The 14,710-nt window shown below is 37.8% G+C and overlaps 1 protein-coding gene across 1 annotated transcript; it reads right to left on the bottom strand.

The window, feature by feature from the left end:
• Positions 1-953: 953 nt before the first annotated feature.
• LOC105533604 (olfactory receptor 2M4) lies at positions 954-1,889 on the bottom strand. The gene has a single exon (XM_011972075.1). It carries the CDS (start codon positions 1,887-1,889, stop codon positions 954-956), a length of 936 nt encoding a protein of 311 aa, XP_011827465.1.
• Between the last annotated feature and the right edge of the window lie 12,821 nt (positions 1,890-14,710).

The raw sequence follows: 14,710 nt of genomic DNA, 5'->3' as shown, positions 1-14,710 counted from the left end.
CAGAGACACTCTTAGTACCCACCCTGTTGCTGCTGTCAGTGGTGAGGGAGGGGTGGCATTGTCTGTTAAAGTTGTTTTTTCTACCTCTTCAATGCCTCTTCATCAGTGATATAAAGTTAAAATCAGATACTACAAGGGCTCACCTGATTTTTGGTTCTCATGAATGTGTTGTTTGTGTGTAGATTATTGTTAAATTGCTGTCCTTGCATGTGAACGATCAGTGGAGCCGTCTATTCCACCATCTTGCTCTGCCTTCAGATTCTGATGGTTAATATAAGGATTATAAGGAATAAAAGCAGACATGATACAGATGTTGACTGTGCAGCCCAACCAAATAGATATGTTATGTGGGCTCATTAAAATATTTAATTTTCTTAGTATAAAGATCATACACATATATATTTAAGTGTGTGTATGTATATGTGAGTTTCTAGAAAATATTTTAAACGGACATAAAACTTGATTGAAGAAAGTGTTGACACTAACTCCCCACTTTTAAATACTTGGGAATCAAGTAGAGAAGAAACAGTATTAAAATAGTCATTCTTGGGTTTGAGGATTGGTAAAACTAAAAACGAGTACTAATAGGTAAGTAACGTGTGAACAAAGAAGCATCTCTCCAAAAAAGGGGGATCAACTCCAACCTTTGCTTTTTGATACAGGTAAACACTTCAGACTAATACCTGGCTTCAAAAGTAAGCATCCTAAAATCAAGTACCACCCATGGATGACACCTAATAATATAATTATCATTCACAGGGATTAAGCCACTTATACTAACGTCCAAATCTAGCTTAGTTTACAAATGATGTATATGTAATAATATACTAAATAATTTTGAAAAGTGGAAAAATATTAATACAAATTACCAGAAATAGAATAATGTAAGAGATTCCATTTTTTTTTTGAATGAATGTTGACCACAGAAGGCATTCAAAAAGATTTTGATAAAGTCATATTAACTTCCTTTTCTTCAGTACCTTCTGTAGTGCCCTGAACACTTCTTTGTTGCGGAGGCTGTAAATGAGAGGGTTCAGCATAGGGGTGAGAATAGTGTAGAATGCCGACACCATCGTGTCCTGGTCTGGTGTATGTTTAGAAGCTGGTCTCATGTACATGAACATAGCAGCACCGTAGTAGAGTCCGACCACAGACAGGTGGGAGGAGCAGGTAGTGAAGGCCTTGTGGCGACTTTCCCCAGAGCCCATGTGGATGACGGTTCGAAGGACACGGGAATAGGAAAGTATGATAACTGAAACTGGAAGGATTAGCATTACCACACAACAAATGAAAAGTAGTCTTTCAAATGCAGATGTTTCTGTGCAGGATAGAGGTAGAAGGGCAGCAACATCACAGAAAAAGTGATGAATTTCCAGAGAGCCGCAGTAAGAAAATGACAGGACAGCTGCAAGCACTATAATCCCATCAAGAGACCCCAAGGTCCAGGAAGCAACAGTCATGAAGACACAGAGTTTGGGATTCATGAGGATGGTGTACCGAAGAGGGTGACATATAGCCACATAGCGGTCGTAAGCCATGACAGCCAACAAGAAACATTCAGCTCCAAGCAGGGACACGTAAAAGAATATCTGAGTTCCACAACCTGGCAGAGAGATAGATTTTTCCCCAGACAAGTAGCTGAAGGCCATCTTGGGTACAGTGGTGCAGATGAGCATGAGGTCCATGAGGGACAGTTGGCTGAGGAGGAAGTACATGGGGGTGTGGAGCTGTTTGTCTATGTAGATGAGGAGAACCATGGCAATATTTTCCATGAAGGCCACTGAGAAGATGCCCAGGACCAGAGAAAAAAGGAAGGTGTGGGTGGGGCTGTGACTGAAGATTCCCAGCAGGATGAAGATGGAGTTGAAGGTCTGGTTTTCCCACACCATTCTGGATAATTTGCCTTGTCTGAGGATTCCAGAGAAGGTACAAGCTTATTTATCAATTCAGTTTTCAAATACATACTGTGACATACACTACTGGTCAGTTTATATGTATGCATAAGGCCTTCTCACCAACCTTCAGTTACCTTGCTTTAGTCATGGTAAATCATGTGAATTAGTCCATTGCTTTTACAATTATTTCCTCATCCAACTTTCACAGAGGATACATGGAGTACATTTGGACATTTACTTTACAGACAAGAATGCTGAAGTGTATAAGAGCTTCCCAACTGACCCACAAGTACAGGCAATAGAAAACCTAGGAGAAAAATCATTATATGCCTCTATTGCTAAATTTCAGGATCATACCTCATAAAAGAAAATTCCTTACAGAATTTTTTTCTCCTTCTGTCCTAATATTTCTCCAGGTTAGTAGTCTCATCAACAATGGAATTCCCGTTCTCATGAGGTTTTTTTTTTTTTTTCCTACTATCCTACCTGCAGCCCAGTGAAGGCTGATATGAGATCAATGACATTACTCCTTGGGGATACCTGTACACTTTAATTCAGAGAAGTACTCTATGTTTTAACTTTTCCATCTCAGACCAAGTCTTGAAATCTTGTCTTACTTAATCAAAACACCCATTATTTTTCTAAGGAAGAATAAATTGTCTACTTATCTTCTGAGAATAATTTTTTTCTTCCAATTCTGTGTGGAAAAGAAGCTGCATTTTTTGTTTGTTTATTTGCTTGTTTTGTTTCTATTTGTAATTTTATTAAGTTGATACATTAAAGTTTTACATATCTATGGGGGCACATTTTGACATTTCAAAACATATATTTTGCACAATGATCAAATCAGGGTATTTAGTATGACCATCACCTCATGCATTTATCATTTTTTTTGTAGTGAAGACTTTCAAAAACCTGTGTATTTCTGAAAAAATTGATTTTTTCTTTTTACAATAAAGTGTTATAAATCAAATCAGATAAATATTTAGGGACAAAAGAAAACCCTTCCATGGTCTTTAAAAGCTTCGCTGCAATGTGCTACTTTGGAGACTTATAGGGCATGTTCTACCACAGCGAGGAAAGGCTCAACTGTATGAAATATGTGGCTTATTTTGTGCCAGTTTTCAGGGGGAATGCTTCCAGGTTTTGCTCATTCAGTATGATATTGGCTATGAGTTTGTCACAAATAGTTCCTATATTAATTTCATATATGTTCCATCAATACCTAGTTTATTGGGAGTTTTTTTGTTTTGTTTTGTTTTTAAGACAGAGTCTCATTTTGTTGCCAGGCTGGAGTGCAATAGCGTGATCTTGGCTCACTGCAACCTCTGCCTCCTGGTTTCAAGCAATTTTCCCACCTCAGCCTCCCAAGTAGCTGAGATTACAGGCACCCGCCACTACACCCAGCTAGTTTTTGTATTTTAGTAGAGATGGGGTTTCACCATGTTAGTCAGGCTGGTCTGATCCTGACCTCAGGTGATCCGCCCACCTCAGCCTCCCAGAGTGCTGGGATTACAGGAATGAGCCACCGTGCCCGGCTATTGAGTTTTTAAACATGAAGGGATGTTGAATTTTATCTAAGGCCTTTTCTATGTCTATTGAGATAATCACGTGGTTGTCATCATTGGTTGTTTATGTGATGAATTATGTTTATTGCTTAGTGTATGTTGAACCAGGAATGAAGCCAACTTGATCGTGGTGGATAATATTTTTGATGTGCTGCTGGATTCGGTTTGCTAGTATTTTACTGAGAATTTTTGCCTCAATATTCACCAGGGATATTAGTCTGAAGTGTTCTCTTTTCATTGTGTCTCTGACAGGTTTTGGTATCAGGGTGATGCTGGCCTCATAAATGAGTCAGAAAGAAGTCCCCCTTTTCCAATTGTTTGGAATAGTTTCAGAAGAATGGTACCAGCTCCTCTTTGTACCTCTGGTAGAATTAGGTTGTGAATCCATCTGGTCCTGGGCTTTTTTTGGTTGGTAGGCCATTTAGTACTGCCTCAATTTCAGAACTTGTTACTGATCTATTCAAGGATTCAATTTCTTCCTGATTTAGTCTTAGGAGTGTGTATGTGTCCATGAATTTATCCATTTTTTCTAGATTTTCTAGTTTTCTGCGTAGAGTGTTAACAGCATTCTCAGATGGTAGTTTGTATTTCTATGGGGTCAGTGGCATGCTATCCCCTTTATCATTTTTTATTGTGTCTATCTGATTATTCTTTCTTTTCTTCTTTATTAATCTAGCCAGCAGTCTATTTTACTTTATTTTTTTCAAAAAACCAACTCTTGGATTCATTGATTTTTTTTCAACGATTTTTTTGTGTGTGTGTCTATCTCTTTCAGTTCCACTCTGATCTTAGTTATTTCTTGTCTTCTGCTAGCCTTTGGATTTGTTTGCATATGCTTCTCTAGTTCTTTTAGTTGTGGTGTTAGGGTGTCAATTTGAGATCTTTCTTACTTTCTGATGTGGGCATTCAGTGCTGTAAGTTTCTCTCCTAACACTGCTTTAGCTGCATCCCAGAGATTTTGCTACATTTTTGTTGCTACATTTTTTGCTACATCTTTGTTCTCATTGGTTTCAAAGAACTCCTTGATTTCTGTCTTAATTTAATTATTTACCCAGGAGTCATATGGGAGCAGGTTGTTCAATTTCTATGTAGTTGTGTGGTTTTGAGTGAGTTTCTTGGTCTTGAGTTCTAATTTGATTATGCTTTGGTCTGAGAGACTGTTTGGTATGATTTCAGCTCTTTTGCATTTGTTGAGGAGTGCTTTGTAACCAATTATGTAATCTACTTTAGAGTAAGTGCTATGTGGGTGCTATGTAGCACTGAGAAAAATGTATATTCTGTTATTTTGTACTGGAGAGTTCAGTAGATGCCCTCTCTCACCACTCCTATTCAACATAGTATTGGAAGTTATGGTCAGGGCATTCAGGCAAGAGAAAGAAACAAAGTGTATTCAAATAGGAAGAGAGGTAGTCAAATTTTCTCTGTTTGCAGATGAAATAATCCTATGCCTAGAAAACCCCATTGTCTCAGTCCAAAAGCTCTTTAAGCTGATAAGCAATTTCAACAACGTCTCAGGATACAAAATAAATGTCCAAAAATTACAAGCATTCCTATACACCAACAATAGACAAGCAGAGAGCCAACTCATGAATGAACTTCCATTTGCAGTTGCTACAAAGAATAAAACACCTAGGAATACAGCTAACAAAGGATGTGAAGGACCCCTTCAAGGAGAAATGCAAACCACCACTCAAGGAAATAAGAGAAGACACTAACAAATGGAAAAATATTCCATGTTAATGGATGGGAAGAATCAATAGCATGAAAATGGCTATACTGCTCAATGTATGCCATTCAATGCTATTCCCATCAAACTACCACTGACATTTTTCACAGAATTAGAAAAAACTACTTTGAAATTCCTATGGAACCAAAAAAAAAAAAAAAAAAAAGAGGCCCATATAGCCAAGTCAACCCTAAGCAAAAAGAACAAAGCTGGAGGCATCATACTACCCGACGTCAAACTTTACTCCAAGGCTACAGGAACCAGAATATCATGGTACTGTTACCAAAACAGATACACAGACCAATAGAACAGAATAGAGATCTCAGAAATAAGACCTGACATCTACAACCACCTGATCTTTGACAAACCTGACAAAAACAAGCAACGGGGAAAGGATACCCTATTTAGTAAATGGTGCTGGGAAAACAGGTTAGCCATATGTAGAAAACTGAAACTGGACCTTTGTCTTACACCTTATACAAAAATTAGCTCAAGATGGATTAAAGACTTAAATGTAAAATTCCAAACCATAAAAACCCTAGAAGAAAATCTAGGCAATACCATTCAGGAAATAGGCATGGGCAAAGATTTTATGATAAAATCACCAAAAGCATTGCAGTAAGAGCTAAAATTGAAAAATACAGTGTAATTAAACTAAAGGGCTTCTGCACAGCAAAATAAACTATCATCAGAGCAGACAGGCAACGTATAGAGTGGGAGAAAAATTTTGGAATCTACCCATCCGACAAAGCTCTAATATCCAGAATTTACAAGGAACTTAAACAAATTTATAAGACAAAAACAACCCCATCAAAAAGTAGGCAAAGGACATGAACAGACACTTCTCAAAGAAGACATATATGTGTCCAACATATCTATTAAAAAAGTTCAACATCACTGATCATTAGAGAAATGCACATCAAAACCACAATGAGATACCATCTCATAAAGAAAATGTGGCACATATACAACATGGAAAACTATGCAGTCATAAAAGAGGAGGAGATCATGTCCCTTGCAGGGACAAGAACAAAGCTGTTTTAGTTTGCTAAGAATGAATTATTCATTCTTAGCAAACTAAATTCATAATGAATTATTCTTAGCATTTAGTTTTTCATTCTTAGCAACTAAACCAGGAACTGAAAACAAAACATCACATGTTCTCACTCACAGGTGGGAGCTGAACAGTTGGTACACAAGGACACAGGGGTTGGGGGGACAACACACCCTGGGGCCTGTTAAGGGGGTTGAGGGGACACAGAGCATCAGGACTAATACTTAATGCATGTGAGGCTTAATATCTAGGTGACAGTTTGATAGCTGCAGCAAACCACCATGGCACACATTTACCCATGTAAAAAACCTGCATGTTCTACACATGTATCCTGGAACCTAAAATAAAATTTTTTAAAAATCAAAAGAAATATTTGACTTAGCCCAGTTCAAGATGGGCAGAACTCAGGATGTAGTTGTGTGAAGCAGGGAGCACTGCAAGAAATGCATTTGGAGAAATATAAAGTATCAGAGTACTTCAATACATTTCAATGATGTTTCTAATCAAGCAAATATCAAAGAGGCAATTTATGTTGTGGAATAAAGATGTGTAGTGAAGTAAAATGATTTTGCGTTGAAAAATATCTTGGACATTGTACATCTGATGCTTTGGATAGGTTAAATCTGTGAGCCTGAAGACCATGGAGCAAACATCTTCTTTATCCAAGGGAGCCAGAGTAAACCTCAGGCAATAACAGTGGAAGAAGAAGATGGTGGAAATAAAATCAACCATCAGGTCTTTGTAAAAGGCTCTCAGTTATTATCTCTAGCCCCCCTCCCCAACATTTTTTAACATGGCTCTAAAACATCATATTGAAAAACAGTACCCTGGAGTCCCAAATTAATTATATACCAAATAAAAGTCAATCCAAAGCAAGACTTGCTGTTATTACTGCTTGATATACATAACTGCCACCAAAACTTTTTTGAATTTCCAGATTTCAAAGCTTGAAATGATGAAATGTCTTTGTTATTATTTTCTACTACTATTTAAAAAAATTTATTTAGCTGTATAGAAACATCTACATTTTTGCATACTCATATATTTTTTGGTACCGGCTATTTATTATCTAAAGATTATTTACCATTGTGAGTGTTTGTCTTTGGTGTTTATCTTTTATTCCATTAAGAAATAGTAAGCAGGTAGTAGTCCTTAAATTTATTCTGTGGAATTCAACAAAATTATAAAGAAATCCAATTCTCTCCTCCTTTTCCTTGGACACATCCATGACTCATCCCATAAATGGAGCTATAGCAAGCCTTTCCTATTTAATATCAGCAAGTTGTATATTCAAATTTGTACATCAAACCAAGTATTATATACCGTTAAGGCCAGAGCAGATTCTGTTACATCTTAATGGTATGTGGTATATTCCTATCACAACACTTTATTTATAAAGTGCAAATTAGTTTGAAATCCTTTTGCTGCTAACACCTTCCCCAGGAAATGGTCTGTTTACATCTTGGTACTCTAAATGAACTTCTGCTGACTATACTGACTATAATTAATGGTAAAACTTTTTAAAGCAGGAAAACTAAATAACAGAGACCCTTTTACTTATGTTCATGACACACAAAAAGTAATATGGCTTTATTTTATCTAAACTAAATTAAACTGTTATGTCAGTATTCCAAAATAAAATTTACATTATCCATTTTAACATTTAGAAATAGAAGAATGTGTTAAAGAAAAAGATAAAGGAAATGTTGAAGCAGAGAATAACTCCTCAGATGGTGACACAGTCATTCATTTGTATGATTACTGTGTTCTAGGTACTTTCTTTTATTTTAATCCTGCATAGATGTTGAGGGAATCCAAATTTCCTGCAACAATATATAAAAGTATTGATGCCTCTCCAAGTGAATACAAAATCTAGTCTCATTTTTAAGGTAGTCAACATAAAGAAGCAGCAGTATCTTTCTTTGTTCTTTCATTTTAAGAATGGAATTGTGTTACAATGTCACAAGAAATCGTAAAATCCTCACATTGCCAGAACTATTTTGATTCTTCCATATGACTTTGTGTCAATCATTAATGAAAAATCGAGAAGCATGAGAAAGATGATAGAAGGCATTTGACTAAGTGAGGGGAAGAATTAAGTGTCTGGAAGTGAGGTGAAGGCATATGAGGAAAATATGTGCTAAAATTAGAGCTAAAATAGAAATAAAAAGAAAACAAAATAAAATTAAGAGGGCCTAAGGTGATAAGAGAATTTGGAATATTAATAGAGAAGGAGAAACAAAATAAACTACGAAGAGATCTAAGTGGGACCAAAGTCTTTGGAAAGAAGCTCAACCCCACTGAGTCTAGCTTTTCTCTAGACCTTGTGATTTTTACCAACCTGAAGATTTCCATCCACATATTGTAGCACATTCAATGTGTCCAGATTTTAAGAACGTGTCACACACTGTGGGATTTAAATCAGGTTTTATTAAATTTTTCTTTACTTCGTCTTTATGACATGATTGTCAGAATTTTATGATTAGTATCTTTCATGAAAAATTAAGAACACGAATAAGAAAACTGGGTCCTTTGTGGGAGCAAATCACTTCCCCAATAATTTCTAAACTAAAAATTTACAGTGGGTGGTATGTAGACAATTTTTAAGTCCAAATTATCATGTATGTTTTAAAGCAGTAGATAGACACCACTCGGTATGTTATTGTTTTTGTAAATTCACTTTGAGGTGCAGGTCTACCAAATAGAAGATGTTTATGTTTCTCATAAAGGCTTCAATAAATATTTTAATAAATTAAAATAATTTAACCATTAAGAATACTGTGTCTCTCTTTCTTCTTTTCCTTCATTTTTAGTATGAAACAGAAAGAGTGTCCAGGATTGCAGAAGAAATGACATTTCCAGGATACTCCACAATTAGGGAGTTGTGAAGAACTACCTAATTTTAATAATCAGGTTAAGGAAGGTTTACACTTGTATAATTCTGTATAGTATTCCAAAAACTTTTTAATGCACATTAACTCATGTTTTTCCTCAATAAAGTCATATAAGGTCAGCACAAGACATAACGGATTTTTTTTTTTTTTTAAGAGTGTTATATGTCTTACTTACAGGTACTGATCAAGGGGAAGAATTACCAAATCAATTCTGGGTTCGTTGTACTCTGGAATATAATAATCACTGTCTGAGCGGTATCACAACCTTTTCTTCTTTTTCTTCTAGAAAGATTCAAAAGCAGCAACTCCAATAGTCCAAATGACCCACATTTCCAAAGGCCTATCCATCCCACAGCATCATGGACCTTAAATTCTATACCTCCACAAAATGTTCAGTCCCTCGACATCAATTATAGATGGCATGCCTTCTTTCAGAGTTTTTCCCAGGAAACAAAATCCATGTGGACCCCAAGGCTCTAGTTACTTTTTGCCAATACTGTCATTCTTTACTTGCTATAAAGTCATAAATGGCTGCCTACTTTTCTTTAGGAAGTAAATTGTGTTAATGATAAACTTCAGTATTTATAGATTATTAAAATGCAGTTAAAATTAAAACAGGGAATATTTATTACAAAGTAAATGAAATCTGTCAACCTGCATTCTAAATTGTGTTAACATTTTTAACTTATTTCTAGTATATCGTATCAAATACTTAAGCTGAGCTGGGCATGGTGGCTCATGCCTGTAATCCCAGCACTTTGGGAGGCCGAGGCAGACGGATTACAAGGTCAGGAGATCGAGACCATCCTGGCTAACAGAGTGAAACCCCGTCTCTACTTAAAAAAAAAAAAAAAAATTAGCCAGGCGTGGTGGCGGGGGCCTGTAGACCCAGCTTCTCAGGAGGCTGAGGCAGGAGAATCGCTTGAACCCGGGAGGCAGAGGTTGCAGTGAGCCGAGATCGCGCCACTGCACTCCAACCTGGTGACAGAGTGAAGTTTCGGAAAAAAAGAAAAAAGAAAAAAACACCAAATACTTAAGCTGATAGAAATTCAAGTAAGCTCTTAGATGCCTAAACATATGCAAGCATGTGATTAACAATTTAAATGGGCACTAAGGCTTCATAAAGCCTTGTATGTGGCCTGTATCTTTAAGATACATCCTTTGCGTTTTCCAGTAAATTCACTGTACTAATTCAAAACAAGTCTACATTTGGTCTTGCTTCTCTCCACTCTCAAAAGCTTTCACTTCCCAGCAGCAATGACTTTTTTTAAAGTTTAATTAAGTTCTGGGATCGTGTGCAGAACATGCAGGTTTGTTACACGTGCTATGGTAGTTTGCTGCACACATCAACCCATCATCCAGATATTTTTCAATTTATTTTATTTTATTTTATTTTATTCTATTTATTATTATTATGTTTTGAGACGGAGTCTCGCTCTGTTGCTAGGCTGGAGTGGAGTGGCAGGATCTCGGCTCACTGCAACCTCCGCCTACCAGGTTCATGCAATTCCCCTGCCTCAGCTTCCCGAGTAGCCGGAGCTACAGACACATGTCACCATGCCCAGTTAATTTTTTTTTTTTTTTTTGTATTTTAGTAGAGATGGGATTTCACCATGTTGGCTAGGATGGTCTTGATCTCCTGACCTCATGATCCACCTGCCTCGGCCTCCCAAAGTGCTGGGATTACAGGTGTGAGCCACCAGGCCCAGCTGTCATCTAGGTTTTAAGCCCTGCATGCGACTTCTGGGGAAGGCATGAGTTGAACAGGTGATGAGTAGCCAGCTTTCAACATGGATCTGCAGAATCCTGGCACCACGAGACTCTGTGATTCTCACCGATACTTGAGCTGCAAGAAGAGCTGCTTAGAGAGATGGCAGGGGCAGGACTCCATCCTGTGTAGAGCCTAGACGGTTTTGCACTGAAATGACTGCCGTGGATCACAGTCAGGGATGCCCATCCCCCAAGGCTCACCAGGCTCTTCTATAAAGCTTTGGGTGACTGTCAGAACTGGACAGAGCAGATTAGTCTTGCCCGTGGGACAGGGCCAGTCTAATCCGAAGGTTCTTCATCTGCCAGCCTCTTCTGGTCCCCAGCCTGGCCATGCCTGCTTGCAGCACAGCCTTGGATCCCCAACCTCTGTGCTTCCTGGGGGCTTTCATCGCCACCACTTTGCCACAGACTGCTCCTGACTGTCAGAGAGCTGCTGCAGACTGGCTCTACAGACATGCACCAGCTGACCCAGAGACCCCCGAACTGAAGCCTTCCCCTACTGCTTTGCTGGGACACGCCCACTGCTTTCCAACCGTGCACACAAAGGGACCTCATCTCCCATCCCTTGCAGGCACAGGTATGCATGTACTCCCTGCCACCCCTCTCCACCAGCATGAGTGTACCCTGCCTCCCAGTATCCACCGACGCACAGACAGCCTGTTGCTCCCCTGCCACTAACACAACTGTGTGGACTGATGCTGGCAACCCCCACCACTGCCAGAGGCCCACCACCACTTATCTGCACAAAAGCCACTGTGAAAGTGTGCGTAGACACCACTGCCCTGCTCCTGCTGGCTCCCTAGCTCTGAAGATGCACAGTTACCTCACTGCACCTCTGTCACGGCAATCAGAGCAAGTGCAAATCTGAACACCAGCAACCTCACCCCCACTATGCCACAACCACCATAAGCACGCACAGGAGCACCACCACCCTGCTCCTGCTGATACCCTGCTGTAGCTGATGTCCATGCCTCCCACTGCACTACCAAAAATGCTGGTGCATGTGAGCAAGAACTAATCCCAATGCTACCACTCTGAGTGCTTTGGCCAGCATGCACCATTGGAGCGTTGTGCCAGTGGACGAGAAGCACCTAAGTCTCTCCAGTGCAGTAGGTTTCTAACATCAAAGGGCCAGACATCAAAACTAGGGCCCAGTTCCAGGCTCCAGACCTGCAGAGTTAGAACACACAGCCCCGGTACTCAGCTGCAACTTGTCCCCTAAAATCTTCCAAAAACAAAGCCATACCATTGAACCCACCATGCACCACGATCCAACTCCCAAGGATATCAAAGAAGATCAAAGAAAAAAAAAAAAAAAACAGAAAAAAAAACCATCCAAAGGACAGTAACTTCAAAGATTAAGGGAACATGAGCTCAACCAGATTGGAAAAACAAACAAACAAACAAAAAACCAGTATAAGAACGCTGGCAACTAAAAATGCCAGAATGTCTTCTTGTCTCAAAATGACTGCATTAACACCCTAGCTATGGTTCTTAAGCATGTTGAAATGGCTGAAATGACAGACGTAAAATATGGATAGGAATGCAGATCATTGAGATTCAGGAGAAAATCAACACACAATTCAAAGAATCTAAGGAACACAATACAATGATGTAGAAGTGAAAAGATGAAGTGGTAATTTTAAGAAAGAACAAATTGATCTGACAGAGCTATAAAACTTACTCCCAGAATTTCATGATACAGTCTCAAGTATTAACTGCAGAATTGATGAAGCTAAGGAAAGAATCTCAGAGCACAAAAACCGGCTGACAAAAATAAAGAAAAAAAAAAAATGAACAAAACCTCTGTGAAATATAGGATATGTAAGGAGATCAAATCCACAAATCATTGACATTCATGAAAAAGAGGGAGAGAAAGCAAACAACTTGAAAAAAATATTTAATAATATCATCTACATAAATTTCCCCAATCATACTAGAGAGGCCAATATTCAAATTCAGGATATTCAGAGAACCCCTGCATGATACTATACAGGATGACTATCCTCAAGACATATAGTTATCATATTCTCCAAATTCAAAATGAAATAAAAAATGTTAAAGGCAGAAGGGGTAGGTCACCTACAAAGGGAACTACATAAGGCTAACAGAAGACCTCTCAGCAAAAACCTTATCAGCCAGAAAAGTTAGGGGCCTGTATTTGGCATTCATAAAGAAAAGAAAATCCCAGCAAGAATTTCACATCCAGCCAAACTAAGCTGTATACATGAAGAAAATAAGAGTCATTTCAGACAAGCAAATACTAAGAAAATGTGTTACCATGAGACCTGTCTTACAAGAAATCATTAAAGGACTGCTAAATATGGAAATGAAAGACCACAAAAATGCACACAAGTACACAGACCATTGAAACTATAAAGCAACTACACAATCAAGTCTGTATAATAACCAGTTAACAATGTGATGACAGGATCAAATCTGCAGAGATCAATATTAAATTTGAATGTAAATAAGCTAAATGTCCCAATTTAAAGGCATAAAGTGTTAAGTTGGATAAAGGCATAAAGTGTTAAGTTGGATAAAGAAGTAAAACCCAATGTATGCTCTCTTCAAGAGACAAATATCATTAATGACACCCAAAGGCTCAAAATAAAGGGATGGAGAAAAGTCTACCAAACAAACAAAAAAGGAGGGTCTGGGATCTGTACTCAACCCTTGGCCTAACGTATCTAACACACATCTACGGAACTCTGCAACCATAAAAACAGTAGATACATTATTCTCATCAGCACGTGCTTATCTACATCCCTTCATATGTCTCTAACTACTGTTAGTGGGGACCATCTACTCCAATTTCAGACAAAACAGTCTATAAACCAAGAAAGATCAAAAAACACAAATAAGTGCATTACATAATGATGAAAGGTTTAATTCAACAAGAGAACTATCTTAAATATTACACAATACAGGAGTATGCAGATTTATAAAACAAATAAAGACATATGAAGAGATGTAGACGAACATACAATGATACTGGGAGACATCGACTCCCCACTGACAGGACTGGACAGATCATCAAGCCAGGAAATTAACAAAGATATCTGGGATCTGAACTCGATACTCGGCCAAATAGACCTAACACATATCTACAGAACTCTCCAGCCAAAGAAACATAATATACATGCTTCTCATCTGCACATGGCACATACTTTAGAAATTGATGACATAATTAGTCATAATATAATTCTCACCAAACCGCAAAAAACTGAAATCATACCAATCATACTCTTGGACCACAAAGCAATAAAAACATAAACTAATATTTAGAAAATCACTCAAAACATATTATTACATGGAAATTAAACTCCTGAATGACTTTTGGGTAAGCAATGAAATTAAGGCAGAAAGCAAGAAATTCTTTGAAACTAATGAAAACAAAGATATAGTATACCATAATCTCTGGGACATAGCAGCGTTAAGAGTCAATTTTATAATGCTGAACTCCCACATCAAAAAAGTTAAAGAGCTATCAAATTACAAACCTAAAATTACACCTACAGGAAGTAGAAAAATAAGAACAAACCAATTCCAACGCAAGCAAAAGACAAGAAATAAAGAAAATCACTGCTGAACTGAATGATACTGATATTTAAAAGAAACATACAAAATATCAAGAAATCCATGAGTTAGTTTTCTGAAAGAACAAACGAGACTGATAGACCATTAGCTAGACTAATAAGGAAAAAATTGAGAAGATTCAAATAAATAAAATAAGAAATCACAAAGGGGATAGTATCACTGACCCCACAGAAATACAAAAATCCCTCAGAGACTATTATGAA

Source organism: Mandrillus leucophaeus, unplaced genomic scaffold (genome assembly GCF_000951045.1).
Source record: "Mandrillus leucophaeus isolate KB7577 unplaced genomic scaffold, Mleu.le_1.0 Scaffold1266, whole genome shotgun sequence".
In the NCBI taxonomy this organism is placed as follows: Eukaryota; Metazoa; Chordata; class Mammalia; order Primates; family Cercopithecidae; genus Mandrillus; species Mandrillus leucophaeus.
The sequence above is the reverse complement of the archived record's forward strand: the minus strand, read 5'-3'. Positions and strand labels throughout refer to the sequence as shown.

Bases quoted from the DNA above. Each gene is read 5' to 3' on its own strand.
- LOC105533604 (XM_011972075.1), bottom strand. From the start codon at position 1,889: ATGGTGTGGGAAAACCAGACCTTCAACTCCATCTTCATCCTGCTGGGA.